Here is a 20,000-nt window from a genome sequence, read left to right on the forward strand (position 1 = left end):
CCTTCAGTTCAGTGGCAGGCTGATTTCTCTTGGCTGTAAGAGGGATCGCTCTAAGAGCACGTTTGTTCTCTGGGCCACCAGGCTCTGTAAGGCCTCTCCACTGTGCAGGGGGGACGGTCCTCAGGCTCTGTAAGGCCTCTCTCTCCACTGTGCAGGGGGGACGGTCCTCAGGCTCTGTAAGGCCTCTCCACTGTGCAGGGGGGACGGTCCTCAGGCTCTGTAAGGCCTCTCCACTGTGCAGGGGGGACGGTCCCCAGGCTCTGTAAGGCCTCTCTCTCCACTGTGCAGGGGGACGGTCCTCAGGCTCTGTAAGGCCTCTCTCTCCACTGTGCAGGGGGACGGTCCTCAGGCTCTGTAAGGCCTCTCTCTCCACTGTGCAGGGGGGACGGTCCTCAGGCTCTGTAAGGCCTCTCTCTCCACTGTGCAGGGGGACGGTCCTCAGGCTCTGTAAGGCCTCTCTCTCCACTGTGCAGGGGGGACGGTCCTCAGGCTCTGTAAGGCCTCTCTCTCCACTGTGCAGGGGGGACGGTCCTCAGGCTCTGTAAGGCCTCTCTCTCCACTGTGCAGGGGGACGGTCCCCAGGGACCCAGGGCCACAACCGGGCCTCAGTGTGTGAATGTATGTACATATTGATGCAGGGGTGGAGCCTATGTATGTAGGATGATGTATGCAGAGGGGGGCGGGTATGCTTGACAGATGGAATGCATGTGTGTGTATGTATGTGTAGGCCTATGTACAGTATGTGTGTATGTATGTGTAGGCCTATGTACAGTATCTATGTGTAGGCCTATGTTAGGGCTGTCAATCTCCCTCTATAATCAAATTCGAATTTCAGTGCTTTATAAATTTTAATATTCGAATTATATTCGAATATTTTAATTAATTTTTAATTGAATTAAAAAAAAAAAAAAAAATTTGGTCTGAGTGAATTGTTGTCTTCTCTTATGTTATGTTCTGATTCTAAATATAGCTGAATCTTTGGGTTTGACCAAGTAAAACTTTTTCTAAGCATTTTACCAAATGTAGATGGAAAAGTGAATGGTGGATGAATATTCAAAATAATATTAGGCTTATCACAAATAGTCCAGCAATGATGTTTATTTAAGAAAACATGTTCCTTGTACAATGTACATTCATTGCATTAGAAAATAGGTCAGATAACCAGAGCTTAGTTAATATTCATCAGTGATGTATTGGTGCTGTCTGAAATGCTAAAATAAAATAATTGATAATAAAAAAAGACACAGCCTTTGTTTGAGCTCCTTATCAATAAACCAATAAGTAAACTTTGCCAAAACAACAATGAGCCATGAACAACAAAAAAACAGTCACGTATTGCACTTAAGAGCTACAGGTTTACATTCAGTATAGCAGCTTCAACAGTCAACTTCAGTTAACAATGAATGAACATACATTTTAAGAGCTACAGGTAGGTTTACATCAGTATAGCAGCTTCAACAGTCAACTTCAGTTAACACTCTTTTCTTCAAGTATGTTGTCAGAACTTGTCACTGTTCTAGTGTTCTAAAAAAAATATATATATATATATATATATATATATATATATATATTCGTTTAAAAAAAATAATTAATAATCGAATTTCGTTCATAATTATTAAATTCGAATAATATTCGAATATCAAAATTCGTTTCAACAGCCCTAGCCTATGTACAGCATGTGTGTATGTATGTGTAGGCCTATGTACAGTATGTATGTGTAGGCCTATGTACAGTATGTATGTGTATGCCTATGTACAGTATGTATGTGTAGGCCTATGTACAGTATGTGTGTATGTATGTGTAGGCTTATGTACAGTATCTATGTGTAGGCCTATGTACAGTATGTGTGTATGTATGTGTAGGCCTATGTACAGTATCTATGTGTAGGCCTATGTACAGTATGTGTGTATGTATGTGTAGGCCTATGTACAGTATCTATGTGTAGGCCTATGTACAGTATGTGTGTATGTATGTGTAGGCCTATGTACAGTATGTGTGTATGTATGTGTAGGCCTATGTACAGTATCTGTGTAGGCCTATGTACAGTATGTGTGTATTTATGTGTAGGCCTATGTACAGTATCTATGTGTAGGCCTATGTACAGTATGTGTGTATGTATGTGTAGGCCTATGTACAGTATCTATGTGTAGGCCTATGTACAGTATGTGTGTATGTATGTGTAGGCCTATGTACAGTATGTGTGTATGTATGTGTAGGCCTATGTACAGTATGTGTGTATGTATGTGTAGGCTTATGTACAGTCCACAGGCTCATTATTTCTTACTTACACAGTCTCTATCTATCTATATATCTATTCATCCTGTAGGAAGAAATATCTGGAGGTGCCGGAGGGTGAGACAGCCATGGAGGAAGAAAAACAAACCAACACTGCCATCCATCCAGGTGACGTGATTTCTATTGGCCCAGTGATTTCATGAACCAACTGAATAGCTCTTGAGAACGGACAGCGATTTCGAGAGCGGACATTGAAATTAATTATGGTCACCTACCTTCCTTAGCATAGTAATAATAATAAGCATAATAATTGTAATCTACACAATGTACACAATGTACAAAAACATGCAATAATATTTTGTTTTCACGTTCATAGCTCATATCATTATGTATCATATCGTTTATTTCAAGCTCAATTCTACCCAGAGAAAAGGTACAGCACTGAAAATGTAACAAGCAACCCAGAGATATTACTCTTGGGGTTGATGCAGATTGATGGGATTTTCTCACAGGGCTTTCTGAGGATAAAGATCATTATTGCCTCAAATATCAGATTAAGACGAGATGAAAAAAGTTGTGCTATAAGAACAATCTAACTGTGTTAGTTTTGCTAAGAAGTTTTGATGGAGAAAAATTAGTTAAAACATTGTTAATTTACCCTTTTACCGAAATCATGTTGGCAGCTCACGCCGAGCTGCATGGAGGACAAGGCAGGAGAGAGAGAGGACAGGGAGAGAGAGGACAAGGCAGGAGAGAGAGAGGACAGGGAGAGAGGCAGGAGAGAGAGAGGACAGGGAGAGAGAAGACAAGGCAGGAGAGAGAAGACAAGGCAGGAGAGAGAAGACAAGGCAGGAGAGAGAAGACAAGGCAGGAGAGAGAAGACAAGGCAGGAGAGAGAGGACAAGGCAGGAGAGAGAGGACAAGGCAAGGCAGGAGAGAGGACTTCAAGGCAGGAGAGAGAGGACAAGGCAGGAGAGAGGACAAGGCAAGAGAGAGGACTTCAAGGCAGGAGAGAGGACAAGGCAAGAGAGAGGACTTCAAGGCAGGAGAGAGGACAAGGCAAGAGAGAGGACTTCAAGGCAGGAGAGAGAGGACAAGGCAAGAGAGAGGACTTCAAGGCAGGAGAGAGGACAAGGCAGGAGAGAGAGGACAAGGCAGGGGAGAGAGGACAAGGCAGGAGAGAGGACTTCAAGGCAGGAGAGAGGACCAGGCAGGAGAGAGAGGACAAGGCAAGAGAGAGGACTTCAAGGCAGACAAGGCAAGAGAGAGGACTTCAAGGCAGGGGAGAGGACAAGGCAGGAGAGAGGACAAGGCAGGAGAGAGGACTTCAAGGCAGGAGAGAGGACAAGGCAGGAGAGAGAGGACAAGGCAGGAGAGAGGAGACAAGGCAGGAGACCATCCCCCCCCCTCCACTGTCTGACCTCTCCTTCTCACTCCTGTCTCCCGTCCTCCAACAAAATTCCCTCCTCTGCCATCTATGTATGTACCTCCCGGCCTCCTTCCTCTCACCCTGTTTGCACTCAACCACTCTACTACCATCTCTGCAGGGACTGACCCGCAGAGGAGAGAGGGGAGCAGGCACAGTCCCTGCAGAGATGGTGAGAGTGGTTGAGTGAGAACACGGTGAAGGAGGGAGACCGGGAGATGGCAGGGGAGGGGGGGGGAGGAGGCCAGGAGATGGCAGAGGAAGAGCAGGGTGAAGGAGGCCAGGAGATGGCAGAGGGGAGAACAGGGTGAAGGAAGGAGGCGGCGGAGGAGGGGATGGGGGGGGGGGGGGGGGGAGGGGGGGGGAGACGACTTCAAATCCCCTGCAGGAATCGAACCTGCACTTCTCCGCATACAATGCGGTTGTTAAGGTGACTGCCTTAACCCCTAGACCATCAGCTAGGTAACTTACAATGGATATCTAGGCAGTTTTGTTATGGCTTTCCCAATGAAAAGATTTTAGTGTCCGTACCGGGATTCAAACCACAAACCTTTGGGTTGGAAGGCATGGTCTTTCACCACTGGACTACAGCCCAGCTCAAACACACAGAACATGCAGCAAGTCAAATAGATGTGGTTAAGATTAGGGTTTTCTTAACCACGACCATACCCTAACCCAATTGATATGGTGGTGGGGGGGGGGGGGGGGGTATATATTTATTTTTTAATATTTTGTTTTCAATTATTAATATTATTATTTTCATATTTACTAATCATTAACCACTCTATTCAGGAATTGACCGACTAATCAGCAACTATCTAATGATTAACTAATATATTCACGAACTGACATGTATTAATCATTAAAGAAACAGTTAACTACTCTGAGTCTGCACTGAGTGCTCATAAGTGTCAAAATAGAAAACCAGATTCAAACATAGGCAGAATGGTTCCAGGTCCATGTTTATCATACCAGAATGTTAGCACAACAATACAAAACTCACAGCAACAAGTAGACCAGTGGTTTATTGATAGTATTCTGTGACATCACCACACAGACATCTTGGTCTGATTGTAATCAATTAACAGGTGATTACAATCTAATTACACACACAGCCAATGAGCTGTGTGTTGTGTAAAGTGCCATATTGGTGGGAAATGCATGTGACATCATGGGAATACTGTGAATAGACAAGTCCAAGTGAATCAGTTGTTATTAAGCTTTATACGAGGCGGACGAGTCTGTTGTGGCCTTCACCTTGTCAGTCTCACGTGAGCATGGGCGCCTGGCCAATCCCGGCGCTTGACTGCTGCGTAGGCGGGCACAGGGCGTGGTTGTTGCGTAACCTATGTGCGAATAGAAATCACGCATCCAGGTGAGGCTTCAGCTGCTGGGGGCGGGGCTACAGAGGAGTGTCAATATTCAGGAGAGAGGAGGGGCTACAGAAAAAGTACACACTTTCTGTGAAGTACAGTTAATTGTGTAAAAAAAAGACTAATACTATTCAACTTAAAGCAGCTACGAGCAAGATTTTCGATTGTTATTAAACAGTCTAATTTTAATATCGATGCCTCACATCTTACCTCTAATAGTAGACGAGACCAACGCCGAGTAGTCTCGCTTGAACCCCGAGTGAATCGGCTAGTGTTGTCTTGATGATTAGTCTGTCTGCGGCTGGGGCAGATCAGGAAGTGAAATGAAATGGTTTGCGGCAGCCACTTCGACCATAACCACAAAATAACTTCCAAACAAACTGTTAGAATATAACGAGAGATGTTCGCGAGAGTAGCAAGCCCCTGGATGTAGCGAGCATGGCGTTCTCCTTGTTTATGGTCTGTTGCTAGGCAGAGCGAAACGGTTGAAGGCAGGCAGCTGCCGTAAACCGTTTCGTTTCACTTCCTGGTCTATCCGGCCGCCGGGAGACAGACACAGACTCTATAATCATAAAGAGAGCAATCTCCAATTCACACGGCTTTGGTCTCAGCTACTATTATAGGTAAGATGTGATGCATCAATATTACATTTAGACTGTTTAATAACAATCGAAAATCTTGCTCGTAGCTGCTTTAAAAGATGCCTTCAAATTTGATTAATCATTTTTGTATGTTTTTTTTTCCACAAAAAAGGTGCACATAATGCGTGAAAGCTGAGTGTGAGAGACGAGAGAGACACACACACACACACAATGTGTACACACACATTAAAAAAAATCAACTTTTGATCTGAGAGAGATATCTCAGTCATTCAAAAAGTTATATATAGGGGAGAGTTTCTAATTTACGGAAATATCAAAAACATGTAAAATGTTCACCATGTGAAGGGTTTTTGCAGTCCACCAAGCATTTCTGCATGACACATGTGACATGAATGAATCAATGAATGGTCAGTCTTCATAGGAACTCTAGTTGTGTTGTGTGTTGCAGATGGGGCAGAGTGCAGCGTGACACGGGCTGTGAAGCGCGGCCGGGGCGTGGCTGCTCGGCTGTTGGGGGTGATCCTAGATCTGGAGCGGGCTCATGCCTCCTTCCAGTGCCTGGAGAAGGAGCAAGGGAGCGGCTAGTCTACAGCCTGACATCCACACTCAGTGTCCTGGATCCACACTCAGTGTCCTGGATCCACACTCAGTGTCCTGGATCCACACTCAGTGTGCTGGATCCACACTCAGTGTGCTGGATGCTGGATCCACACTCAGTGTGCTGGATCCACACTCAGTGTCCTGGATCCACACTCAAGTGTCCTGGATCCACACTCAGTGTCCTGGATCCACACTCAGTGTCCTGGATCCACACTCAATGTCCTGGATCCACACTCAGTGTCCTGGATCCACACTCAGTGACCTGGATCCACACTCAATGTCCTGGATCCACACTCAGTGTCCTGGATCCACACTCAATGTCCTGGATCCACACTCAGTGTCCTGGATCCACACTCAGTGACCTGGATCCACACTCAAGTGTCCTGGATCCACACTCAGTGTCCAGGATCCACACTCAGTGACCTGGATCCACACTCAATGTCCTGGATCCACACCGGGGATCTCTGAGGGTTTCGCGCCATCATCTCGATTGTCCGGGAAAGGAAAGCGGTCAGAGGACGTAACCTTGTGTAGTCTCTAACAGTAGTAAACTCCCTGCTGTAAAGTATGAAGGGATTCTGACATTTTGAAGCTTTTGGCGTTCTTTGAGTTGCCGCCAACTTCAAACACTGGGGACAGATGATCCTACTGGACGTAAAAAGATGACTGAGTGATCTCAAATCATGATCTGAGTGGAATATTGTTTTGTAGATAACCAGCAGTCTGTTGCATGTGCTGCATGTCCTGCATCCACTGGTTGTGGGGGAAAAAAAGACGCTTTTATATTTGCTGATACTCGGTCACACATTTTTATGCAATCGGCTCGATGTAGTGTGATCTACAGTACCTGAATGTACTGAATGTACGCTGTTTTGATATTGCTTTTTACACGTTTTGTATTTATATGGCATTTTGCTCAGTTCAGCTCGTCACCACAGCCGCAGTAATATAGCACTGACATTGTGTCGGTCACACAGGCCGCTGTGTGTAACACCCCGAGTCACGTTAAAGCATCGCTGGACATGCCACGGCACAATGCTGCCTGTAGAGGGAGCTGGACATGCCACGGCACAATGCTGCCTGTAGAGGGAGCTGGACATGCCACGGCACAATGCTGCCTGTAGAGGGAGCTGACCTTCCTATAGAAGCCTGTTTTTTTTTATTGTTGCCATGGGCACTGGATACAAACATTTGTGTTGCTTTTGTTTGCTACTATTGCCAGTGGGTTTCAACTCAAAGACATTTGCTTCTGATATCATTTGCATGCTGAAAATGTCCTTTGCATTTGAGGATTATGTTGTTGTAGCCATTCCAACAGTCATATAGGTAATATTTACCTGCTACTAATATATTATTATAATATATTAATAATATAATGCCCCTCCTACCTTCACAAGATCAACCAAGTTTAAAACTATATAAATGTGTATATATAGTTTATAACTATACAGTATAGAGTACCAATTACATTACATGCAGCTGTTTGAACAGTTTACATTTTTATCTTGAGATTTTGGTGCCATTGCAAATTGGCTCAGAGGTTTAGGAGTAAAGTTGGAGATGCCAAACTTGTTTTTAAGAGTTCAAATTTGGAATTTTGGAGCAGTCAATCGCCATTACTTACAATTAGTCATTGGTGTTCTCTGCATATCCCTGCTGCGACTCCCAAGCTGTACATGTCATGCACCCGTGCAGCCATTTTGAACGGTCTATGGGGAAAACGAATGGGGAATTTTCTTTCCGGAGCTGGAGACGTCACATGACTGTTCAGCTCTATAGGATAAAAAAAACAAAAAACTAATCATATTCTGGCAATGCAGTATCATCACATAGCCAGACCTACTGTATCTCCACACCTTTTAGCGCTGTGCCAGCACATAGCCAGACCTACTGTATCTCCACACCTTTTAGCGCTGTGCCAGCACATAGCCAGACCTACTGTATCTCCACACCTTTTAGCGCTGTGCCAGCACTTGAGAATGTAATGGTGTAACTTTTAAGTTGGATTAGTAACTGTAATATAATTACTTTTTTGGAAATTGTAATCCCGTACATTATTACATTACATTACATTATGTCATTTGGCAGACGCTTTTATCCAAAGCGACTATAGTGGAAAATTATTTAAACAACAGTAATGTGTTACTTTACTTTCCTGCCCAACACTGTTGGTGAGGAATAAACATTGCTACTTGGGTGTAATATTATAGTTGACATGCAAGACATGACAATCAATATGATGATACTGGTAGACTGATTTCTAAAGTGTTTTGTAGTCACTGCATTCCAAAATTTGCTTTATTGATTTGCCATCTTCTCATTGCAGATCCACCACACAAGCTTTGCTTAAACGACTGTACAGTGAACATTGATTGTCGCTTGTGAACTTGATATTCCCAGAATGAGGGCTGTTATTATAGGGGCGGTTATTACAGTATATGGGGTGATTGCCTGTATTTTATTTTGCAGATACAAAGTGACAGCTTTTTAAAAGTGGATGGGGAAATGAAAACAACTAGTATTCACTAAACTCTTGTTTCAAATCTCGCCTGTTGTTTATTTGTGCGCAGAACAACTAAACTGCCATTTTTTAAATAACTGTTAAAAGAGCTTATTCTCCATTTCATTGGATTGAATCAAGTCAACATAGAAAGGACCAAACAAAGGTCAAACAAACGACCCCTCTCCAGGGCATTTATTTTTCCACAAGAAACACACAAACATGCAACCAGGTCATCACAATTCAATAAAATCCATAATAGATTAAGAAGCCCTTTATACGTTTGATCAATGTGTCTCTATACGTCTTGCTTTGAGTTTGTCTCAATTTCTCTTTGTGAGCCATTTTTAAAAATAGCAATATGTAGACATTGCTGAAGAGAAATGAAAAGTTAAACCACAAAACCGTGGCTTCAAAACGTCAATGAAAATGGGCACTTCAAATGTAAATGGGTAAGGAGATCGGCAAAACGCGTTCTCGTCCTCACCTGTGTAAAGCAAAAACCCTATCAAGAGACAAGTCTTCTGATGGAGACCACAGTGCTGATCAAACCAGAACACCTGGGTGATGTTTCTAAAGAAGCAATGATATTATTTTCCATACACAAAAGCTATGCATTGCCAATAGACCTGCTCACGCTTTGGTTAACATGCACCTCTAGGAGAACATTACTGTATCTTTAAAGGACATGAAAACACACACTCACACTCACACAGGCAAAAGGAAAGGGTATCACTGTAGAAAGAGAAGTAGGGGATGCAGGGGAGACTATGAGAATACAACAGTAAACACTTCATATGTTAAGACAATTTCCTCCCATATCCCACTTCTAATCAACATTTTTGCTACGGAAAATAGCATGGAATGTATCTTACTACAATAATATAACAAGGTTATGCCAGAGTGCAGTTCAAGACAATCATTCAAAAAATACATCAAAAATATATATTATGTTTTCCAATAAGGAGCCTATGAGCAGCCTTGGAACAGCGCCCCCTGGTTTAGAATCGTGGAGGTACAGTAGGTGCCCCGTAAAGAAAACGGTTGGTTACGTTGTAACCCAAGTTATCTGAGTGGAGACTCTCCCCTCTATGGGATATATCCTGATTAGCGGCAGCTGACGTTGAATAGCTCTTAAGACACATAATCGCCTCACCTGTGGGTGATTGGGGGGCTGCGTCCTGATTGGCCCCAGGCTATATAAGCCCCAATCCAAATTGTGTTTTAACGAGCTATTCAACGTCAGCTGCTGCCAATCAGGAGATATCCTATAGGAAAGAGTCGACACGATATAACATCCATTGTCATTTCCCCAACAAAAAGATCCTTCTTGCTACACATAAGTTACATATTGGTTCTTACAGTAAATTGCATAAACACCATCTCTCTTCCTAAATCAGACAAAAGGTCGTGTTGATCATTCTTTCCCTACCATGTAAATGTACACACCTGAAAGCTCTGAAGGGCCGGCGCCGTTCAAACCACTCGTTTGATACATCACATGATACATCATGTGATGTATCATGTGATACATCACATGATACATCACATGGAGAGCAAAAGCTGAAGGAGCAAACATTTCTATTTCTCTATTTCATCAAACTCCACTTTGAATGGAAAAATTCCCTGATAGGTTGGAAGCATTGTCCTGCTGTCCCATATAAAGGGTGTCAAAAGGTTGTGAAGGAGAAAACAGGAAAAATGGAACAACAGGCATAAGAAATGACAATTGCTTTTCAGACCCGGGGCCAAATGGCAGTTACAAATCACCTCACTATTATAATAAGGAGGAAGGGTTCAGCGCGCCGCGCAGCGCACAGTCGCTCCGCCTCCGCAAAGCGCGTGGCGCTCGAAATGAGCATGCGAAGTGCAAGAAGCTAGAAATGAACGCCCAATATTTCTAGTACAGTAGTTGGTTGGTTTTAGCCGGCATGTAGTATACATGTGCCAGAAACCGTGGGAAAGTTGTTTAAAATAATTCAATTTGGTGTATGAATCTGACTATGACAGAGTTAATCTGTCATCGGTCTCTGAATGTTCCTGCCGGGGTCGATCTAAAACCACGTCTCCTGCTCCAACCAGGTAAAACAAACTCCCAAGAATGCAGCTGCTATTTGACCCAGGCCCATCCACTCGTGGGTTCTGACCCAGGCCCGATCCACTCGTGGGTTCTGACCCAGGCCCGATCCACTCGTGGGTTCTGACCCAGGCCCATCCACTCGTGGGTTCTGACCCAGGCCCGATCCACTCGTGGGTTCTGGAGAAGTAGAAAAAATAAATGGCCATTTGGGGGAACGGCCCTCATGCTGCTAAAGCTTCCCCACCAATAAGAAAGACACACTTACTGGATTTATTGTAATCCCTCAGGGGATCGACTACACAGATTCTACATTAAGTAACAACAGCAGCATACGCTAACACTACTGCTAATATAAGACGTCCATAACATGTCATACATATTTCAACAGTCCCTGACATACTGACAAATAAATCTGCCAGATTTGAAGTATTCATGTTAATATGTGCCTGTGTATAGAGATATGTGGGCAATGTCTTTATATTTTCTATATAGAAGAGTATAAAAATAAATTAAACTTACACCATAGACTCAAATTGAGCTTGAATTTAAAGGTATATCACATCTGCAAATGTATATGTGTATATGTATATATATATATATATACATATATATATATATATATATATTCAAAGCATTACAAGCCAGTTTATAAACATCAACTTAAAAAAACAAACAGATATTTTGTTGCCAATACAATTTAGACATTTCCCTAAAAATTAAAGGATTGATTAAAGAAAAGGCTTGCCTCAAAGTGCTATGGAAGACTATGATTCACTCCCAAATAGTCAGCAAATTAAACCCACGAGTTGGCGCCCACGCTACGAAACTCATCGCATCAGCATCCTTTGGCTTACCAACATCTCAAACTCGTTCAAATCCCTCCGATGGATATGTGGATATGATTTGCAGCACTCTGTTATCTTTCATCTCAGGGTAAAGCAGACCTCCAGCGAGGACGAGGAGGACCTTCAGACATGTTTAAGCTCACAGGCATAAAGTCACAGGCATAAAGCTCGACATCCAACTCCATCCTGGAGAAACATCGCCTGCTTCCTAGACTGAAAGGCTTTGCTGCTGCTGGCCTTGCAGCATCCAGTGAGAGAGGGGAGGAGGATGTGCCACCTGGAGACCAGCACTCCGCCCGGCACCAAACAAACCCAGAAGATCCAAACAAACCCAGAAGATCCCAGCAGGCTCGGCAGGAGCTGCCTAAGATGGCTAGCTCTCATAAGGAAGGCTAGCTCTCCCAGGGAAAAAAAACTGTTGGTCTTTGAAAGAAGCGTGCTGCTCTGTTGGGAAGCCTGTTCAGCGTTTCTCTTCAAGGACTAAGTTGGGCCTGGCATGTTAAGGGGCTAGGAGCATGCGTACGCACGCACGCATGTGATGGATGGCGCTGGGTCTCGTCCGACGGGAGAATAATAATGCCGAGCGGCTTTATTAGAGGTCGGCAGCATCATCAGTGTGTCAGTGAAACTAATGGGTTTAACCTTGGAAGTTCAGCGGTTCCTGCTTCACCAGCTCAGCCTTTTCCACTTCTTAACAAGCATCACACCCAACCGGCAAGATGCTGGTTTTGCCCATTTCATGTTTTCTTTCAAAGACGGTCCACAAAGGTTAGCCAGTAGCCATACATCACACACACTTATCATGAAACACTCATATTTCATAGTCTTTAGCTCTCTCTGGAACGCAATACATGCATCACAAAACAGACCGACGAATAGTATCACTGGAAAATAATGCCACCACGACGGCCAATCAGCTGCGACCTTACAACAACATCACCGTCTCATCACACTCAGATCTACTGATCATCAGTTACTAAAAGCCACATGTCCTTCAAAACCACAAGACCAAGTTCCTCGTGTGAGAAGAACAATAAGAACTTCTCTTCTTTTCAAGACAATTCGAGAACACGGGGGGACGACCTAAAATTTGGAATAAATTCCACATATTGAAATTCTGCTCAATTTCTCTCGACACAATATCCAGCAACAACTGAGAACATCGACACCTCATCCTATTGTTTCATATATCAACATTTCATTAAATACAAGAGATTCCACATTCCATTTCTCCTCGCAAAAGTCGCAGCTCCTCGCTCAACATTCATTACACAGCGTCTGGACCAGGCAGCGTCTGGGCCAGGCAGCGTCTGGGCCAGGCAGCGTCTGGGCCATGCAATTTGGAGGCTGGGATTTACAAATATCCCTGCTGATACCTTGGAGCCCTCACGGCTCCCGGAGGAACAGGCTCAGGATGTTCATCTAGAAGGGATTTGCAGACCACCGACCTGCAGCTAATGACATCGAAATAGAACATCTCCACGTGTCTTTACATTCCTGAACCCGATTTCAATTTAAACATCTAGATTTGGCAACAACAGACTCATGCTCAGGGCATGGCTCCATCGACGTCAGGCTTTATAGGTAATGCAAATAACAGCATTAATAAATCAGAACATTGATCATATTCATGTCATCTGTCATATTTCCATCACTCTTGTGCCAACATGTTATTTTGGGTGTGTGGGGGTGCAGGAGACATGTTGGCCCGTCATGCGGAGGAGGCCTCAAGGGGGCGCTCTGGGAGACGGGGCATGACGTGGGGGGGGCGGAGCTCACGACCTGTCGGCTCTCTCAGTCCTTCAGGCTGCTCTCGGCCACGCCCTGCGCCGACAGCTCCGTCACAACGTTGTCCAGGTACTTGGGGTCGGGGTAGCCGTGGCCCGTCAGGTTGGAGCCGAACTCCGTCTTGTGGTGGATCTCGTTCCACACCACCGTGTCCGACTCGCCCGTGGTGCTGGACGTGCCGATGGTGAAGACCAGGCGTCGGTCCCAGGCCATGATCAGCAGCTTCAGCACCTGGAGACACAGAGGAGAGGAGAGGAGAGGAGAGGAGAGGAGAGGAGGGGAGGGGAGAGGAGACAGAGGAGAGGAGAGGAGAGGAGAGGAGAGGAGAGGAGGGGAGGGGAGAGGAGGGGAGGGGAGAGGAGACAGAGGAGAGGAGAGGAGAGGAGAGGAGGGGAGGGGAGAGGAGAGGAGAGGAGGGGAGGGGAGAGGAGGGGAGGGGAGAGGAGACAGAGGAGAGGAGAGGAGAGGAGAGGAGGGGAGGGGAGAGGAGAGGAGAGGAGGGGAGGGGAGAGGAGGGGAGGGGAGAGGAGAGGAGAGGAGAGGAGGGGAGGGGAGGGGAGAGGAGACAGAGGAGAGGAGAGGAGAGGAGAGGAGAGGAGAGGAGAGGAGAGGAGGGGAGGGGAGAGGAGGGGAGGGGAGAGGAGAGGAGAGGAGAGGAGAGGAGGGGAGGGGAGAGGAGACAGAGGAGAGGAGAGGAGAGGAGAGGAGAGGAGGGGAGGGGAGAGGAGACAGAGGAGAGGAGAGGAGAGGAGAGGAGGGGAGGGGAGAGGAGAGGAGAGGAGGGGAGGGGAGGGGAGAGGAGAGGAGAGGAGAGGAGAGGAGAGGAGGGGAGAGGAGACAGAGGAGAGGAGAGGAGAGGAGAGGAGAGGAGAGGAGAGGAGAGGAGGGGAGGGGAGGGGAGAGGAGAGGAGAGGAGAGGAGGGGAGAGGAGAGGAGGGGAGGGGAGAGGAGAGGAGAGGAGAGGAGAGGAGGGGAGAGGAGACAGAGGAGAGGAGAGGAGAGGAGAGGAGGGGAGGGGAGGGGAGAGGAGAGGAGGGGAGAGGAGAGGAGAGGAGGGGAGAGGAGAGGAGAGGAGAGGAGAGGAGAGGAGAGGAGAGGAGAGGAGAGGAGAGGAGAGGAGAGGGGCGGGGTTATGATCCTTCTTACGGCAAGCAGGAAGGACCAAACCACATACCAGTGGTTCTCTCAACCTTCCTGCTGGTGCAGAAGCAAACCTTGGTGAATGAGTTTGGGTGATACAGTAACACTTGACAATAATTACCTTTCCCTGCAATGAGTAGTGCAACAAAAGTAAACATTTTGGTAATAATATTACCGGTACCAATCAAAAACTAAGTTGTTACTTTTATTTTGACCCCTTCTGAATATCGGATTGAAGTTGAATTATCCTAATATAGATGATGTTGGAGAAAAATATAAGTTCCATGCCATTTCCTATTCAATAAGCTAATAATTGCATACGCATAATTATGCTATAAGTTAACATGACATGACATCTCACACATTATGACATGACATCTCACACATATAGATTCACCAGTGGCATTGAGGACTTTTCTCTTTTGCTGAGACCTTGGACAGTGCATCGTGTCCAATAACAACTGATAACAGTTTCCAAAGTTCATCCCCCTCCTCTCTGCTTTTCCTCCTTACAGTATAAAGCGTATGTTAAACTGTGAGTCATCTGCTGAATATTTGGACTCTGTACATTGATCAGATGGTACATTGAGATTCAGTCTCTCCTATAACACAGTGTATAGGAGAATGTTATGGTAATAAATATACTTTCATAAGACATCTTCCTGGACTCCTGGCTTCAATTCATTTGGTTTAGATAGGCTGTTATAATTGTCACATTAAGCGGATGAAGAGTGGAAATTCCATTCTCTAACAGATGATAAAAGGCATATTTTGTTATTTACTCTGGGTGGATTAATTCTCACTACTTTGACCTTTATTGAAAAAAGGATGACAAGAATCATTACATCATCATCATCACCCTGATGTTGACCCTGATTATTCACAGATCATCACCCACACTGTATGTCTCTGACTGATGAGACATCTGACTGATGTCTCTCTCTTGGACCGCCATCAAAGCTCACCTTCCTGCCTTTGTCGTTGTCAGGGAGGTAGCAGTGCCGAGGGAACCCTCGAGCGCTGAACTTCTTCCCCGGGTTCGGGTGCTCAGTGGTCTGGTGAAAATGTCGAGAACAAACAGTCACAACTCTTCCTGCTTTTTCAATTAGAACTTAATTGCACGGAAAATGTCAACAGCACCCACAGGACCGGCTTATATTCACGCTGCTCACATTGTCCCCTTGTAAAATCATGTGTCGTTTGAGAGGTGAGCTACTTTAAATATTCAACAACCTTGCTTTCAAAGCTAGAATATGAAGGAAACAATCTCATAATTAAATCTCAATACATCAGTATAATATACGTATGTTTGTTTGTTTTTCCCCCCATCCTTTGTCCATCACAGTGTTTAGTATCATTCCCTCCTTTCTAAACCAGACTCAAACTGTCAGACAGGATGTTTATGGTGCGGATTGAGGAGTGAGTTGAGAGCCATTGAAATGTCCCATGGCCATGGTGGCTGTGCTGAGATGATCTGAGATCGGCCCAGCACACAACAGACTCTCTCCCCTGGGAGACACGCCTGATCCTCTGGCGAAAAAGGTCAGTTTATTGCCTCTATTAAAGATGGCCTCTGCAGTCACAGTGAAATATGCGGCGCACTGCTGTGCTCCGCCCACTTCCTGCCTCCTGACTGGAAGGACAGGAAGCGAGCCGTGCTCTCAGAGAATGACACTGTTGCTCAGGTGACCTGTAGATCTAGTCATGAGAGCATTGTTGCTCAGGTGACCTGTACATCTAGTCATGAGAGCATTGTTGCTCAGGTGACCTGTACATCTAGTCATGAGAGCATTGTTGCTCAGGTGACCTGTAGATCTAGTCATGAGAGCATTGTTGCTCAGGTGACCTGTACATCTAGTCATGAGAGCATTGTTGCTCAGGTGACCTGTACATCTAGTCATGAGAGCATTGTTGCTCAGGTGACCTGTAGATCTAGTCATGAGAGCTCCATAGCGCCATCACTTAAAGCCCCCCCCTCCAGTCAGTTTTTCTATCTGTTGAACATTTGGTGTTCTCTATTTCAAACGTTCTCAACGTTCTCTCATCATCTGATCTGCAGATCATCTTGATTCTGTAAAGAACTTAGATTGATAAGAAGAACCGAAGGCTAGGTTGCCCTGTGCGTGGCGGGTAGGGGTATGTGCGTTTCATACACAGCAGCTCCAGCCCCACCTGCGGAAAATAGGTTCCCGCGCACCTGTAGCATGGTGCATGTTGTGGTTCTGACTTACCTGCAGCATTGTGCGTGTTGTGGTTCTGATGGTGCGTGTTGTGGTTCTGATTGTGTGTGTTGTGGTTCTGATGGTTCGTGTTGTGGTTCTGATTGTGTGTGTTGTGGTTCTGATGGTTTGTGTTGTCGTTCTGATTGTGTGTGTTGTGGTTCTGACCTGGCTGCAGCATGGTGCGTGTTGTGGTTCTGATGGTGTGTGTTGTGGTTCTGACCTGCAGCATGGTGTGTGTTGTGGTCCTGACCTGCCTGCAGCATGGTGCGTGTTGTGGTTCTGATGATGCGTGTTGTGGTTCTGACCTGCCTGCAGCATGGTGCGTGTTGTGGTTCTGATGATGCGTGTTGTGGTTCTGACCTGCCTGCAGCATGGTGCGTGTTGTGGTTCTGATGGTGCGTGTTGTGGTTCTGACCTGCCTGCAGCATGGTGTGTGTTGTGGTTCAGACCTGCAGCATGGTGTGTGTTGTGGTCCTGACCTGCCTGCAGCATGGTGCGTGTTGTGGTTCTGATGGTGCGTGTTGTGGTTCTGACCTGCCTGCAGCATGGTGTGTGTTGTGGTTCTGACCTGGATGCCGGCAGGAATGTCATAGACAATGCGGATGGTCTTGGAGTCTGGGGAGCCAGGCAGGCAGTGGGGGATGACGTGGTACTCCATTTTCCCAGGAGGCTGCGTGCCCGTTTTCTCCCCATAAATGGCCTTGCATGTCGGGCACTGGAGACTCCCGTCCTGGATTTAAGATGGAATAACAACATGTGGTGTGTGACACTCCACTCATGTACATATTGTATATATATTTGATTTGATTGCACTTGCAATGTTGTGATTGTCTTTTAGCTAGCTTTCCTACTTCTTATCTCTGTATATCTGACCTGACTGCTACGCTGCATACAGACACTAAGACAAATTCCTCGTATGTAACTTGCATACTGTGGCAATAAAAGTGATTCTGATTCTGAGATAAATAAGGAGTTTTTTTTTACCTGTGAATCATGCAAAGTTACTCTAGTAGAGCCCCAGATTAAAACAATCATATAGAACTTGAATTTAATAGGTCCTCTTTAACAATTCGTTAAAAAAAATGAAATGCAGAAGCTAGGTCCCTTTTTATGTTATTGGACCATATATTGTTGTAAATGCCATATGTGATTCTTGCTAATTTTATTTGTTAGTGTTGCTTTGGCAATAAGTGCATTCATATTTCATGGCACTAAAATGCCTTTGAAATGAACCGAATTTAATTTGATTTGATTGGACTGAACTAAAGATTCTATATTATTCTATAGATTCTATATTATAGAATCTTTAGTTTCTATATTATATAATCTTTAGTTCAGTTATAGAATCTCTAATGTCATAGCTGGCAACAGGTAGTTAGTTGGCAGCTATGCAGTTTGGTAAGACTGTATAACAGGGATACTCAACTTCCGGCCCGGGGGCCAGATGCGGCCCGTGACAGGGTGCCAAGTGGCCCCCTGGCCAATTTCTAATTCACAATGAAAACTATAAAGTTCGACTGAGCTCCAGCTAAATTCTCAAATGTCGCCACCTGCTCACCACCCATATATGCACTACTAACTAACTTAACCTATTCTGTGTGCACAAAATTGTCAGACTAAACTCCAGCTGACACCCCAAATACCTACAATGCTACAAAAAAATCAATATTATTCATGTTTGTTTATTAACTGGCCCCTGACCTCCTGTCATTTTGCAAAACGCCAGTGCCATGATGCAACCCAGTCAAGCTGCAAGACATCACACGTGTATGATGTCATCCTGGGACGCTCACAGTATGACATCACACGTGTATGATGTCATCCTGGGACGCTCACAGTATGACATCACACGTGTATGATGTCATCCCGGGACACTCACAGGCTTGTTACCCACCTTGTTGCCGTTGTTGTACATGGCCACCAGGCACAGCAGATGGTACATGTGGCCACACTTGCCAAGCTTGCCCAGCAGCTCTGGCCTGATGCCCTTGTGCTGCAGGATGCCTTCATAGCCGGACGCCGTGCCCAGCCTCTCCATGCAGATGGTACAGTCCTGCAGGATCGTACCAACACCACACGTCAGCTGCCATTCTGCATCAGCACCACTATACGAGATGCTTTCACACCTGGTAAGGACATCGATGTAGGGAACCGACCGATACCCTGCTGGATTTTTGGGGCCGCGGTGCCGATACCGAGAAAAAATTCCGATATCGATGTATCGGCCAAACTTCTTTATATACATATTGTTATATATGTGCATAAATAAACACACAATGATCCCTCAAATATCAAACACTTGACAAAGATATGTCATGGAAACAGGATATTTTATAGTTGAACAATAAACGTTATTGTCCAAAATGACATCAGTGCACTGAAACAGTGAACTTCACTTGAATTAGAAAAAGGAATATATAATGCCTATATAACTTATAAAAATTTAATAAATCGATGCATATCAGACAACATATACGCCGATACAGTATATCTGTGATAGTTCAATATCGACCGATAACATCAGCATTCAGACTATCTCTCTGTAAGCGTGGGACCGTGTGCACTGGTGCATCTTTGGACACAAAGGTGTGTGTGTGTGTGTGTGTGTGTGTGTGTGTGTGTGTGTGTGTGTGTGTGTATGTATGTGTGTGTGTGTGTGTGTGTGTGTGTGTGCGCGTGCGTGCGTGCGTGTTTCCTACCTCATCTGGGACAACTTTAATCTTCTCAGTGTATCTCCGCACAACATCCTCTGGGTTCTTCCCTTGTGATGAAACAAAGCAGAAGATGGATGAGATGACCCTCACAGAAAAGTCAAACTTACCGCACGCGCGCACACACACACACACGCGCACACACACACACACACACACACACGCGCACACACACACACACACACACACACACACAGACGCACACACACACACACACACACACACACGCACACACACACACAGACGCACACACACACACACACACACACACACACACACACACACACACAGTAGCGTAGGCAGTGTAGACTGGCCCCTAAATGAAAGCTGGAGGCCCCAAACTTTTAATGGCAGATGTCAATTAATGTTAATTAATGTCAATGGCGACGAAAATGTGCAATGGAACACGGGACTGGAGTAACACCTTTTTATGACACTGTATTACAGACTTTTTCATTCCCCAAATTAACTGAAAAAT

At 45.2% G+C, this 20,000-nt stretch overlaps 2 protein-coding genes across 2 annotated transcripts in view; one reads left to right on the plus strand and one right to left on the minus strand.

Moving 5' to 3' along the window:
* Positions 1-6,658, plus strand: part of rasal1 (RAS protein activator like 1) — a gene marked incomplete at its 3' end in the record, with an annotated part of 45,521 nt that extends 38,863 nt beyond the window's left edge. Inside the window, exons 20-22 of the mRNA XM_083644730.1 lie at positions 2,327-2,403; positions 6,085-6,220; positions 6,307-6,658. Coding sequence (XP_083500856.1) covers positions 2,327-2,403; positions 6,085-6,220; positions 6,307-6,658 — 565 coding nt within the window. The remainder of the gene's footprint in view (positions 1-2,326; positions 2,404-6,084; positions 6,221-6,306) is intronic.
* A 2,245-nt stretch (positions 6,659-8,903) lies between these two features.
* dtx1 (deltex 1, E3 ubiquitin ligase) overlaps positions 8,904-20,000 on the minus strand; it is a gene marked incomplete at its 5' end in the record, with an annotated part of 32,319 nt that continues 21,222 nt past the window's right edge. The window contains 5 exons of the mRNA XM_083644887.1: positions 8,904-13,680; positions 15,555-15,644; positions 17,380-17,541; positions 18,706-18,864; positions 19,511-19,572. Coding sequence (XP_083501013.1) covers positions 13,456-13,680; positions 15,555-15,644; positions 17,380-17,541; positions 18,706-18,864; positions 19,511-19,572 — 698 coding nt within the window. The 3' untranslated portion in view covers positions 8,904-13,455. The remainder of the gene's footprint in view (positions 13,681-15,554; positions 15,645-17,379; positions 17,542-18,705; positions 18,865-19,510; positions 19,573-20,000) is intronic.

Source organism: Poromitra crassiceps (genome assembly GCF_964638095.1).
Source record: "Poromitra crassiceps genome assembly, chromosome: 10".
Taxonomy (NCBI): domain Eukaryota; kingdom Metazoa; phylum Chordata; class Actinopteri; order Beryciformes; family Melamphaidae; genus Poromitra; species Poromitra crassiceps.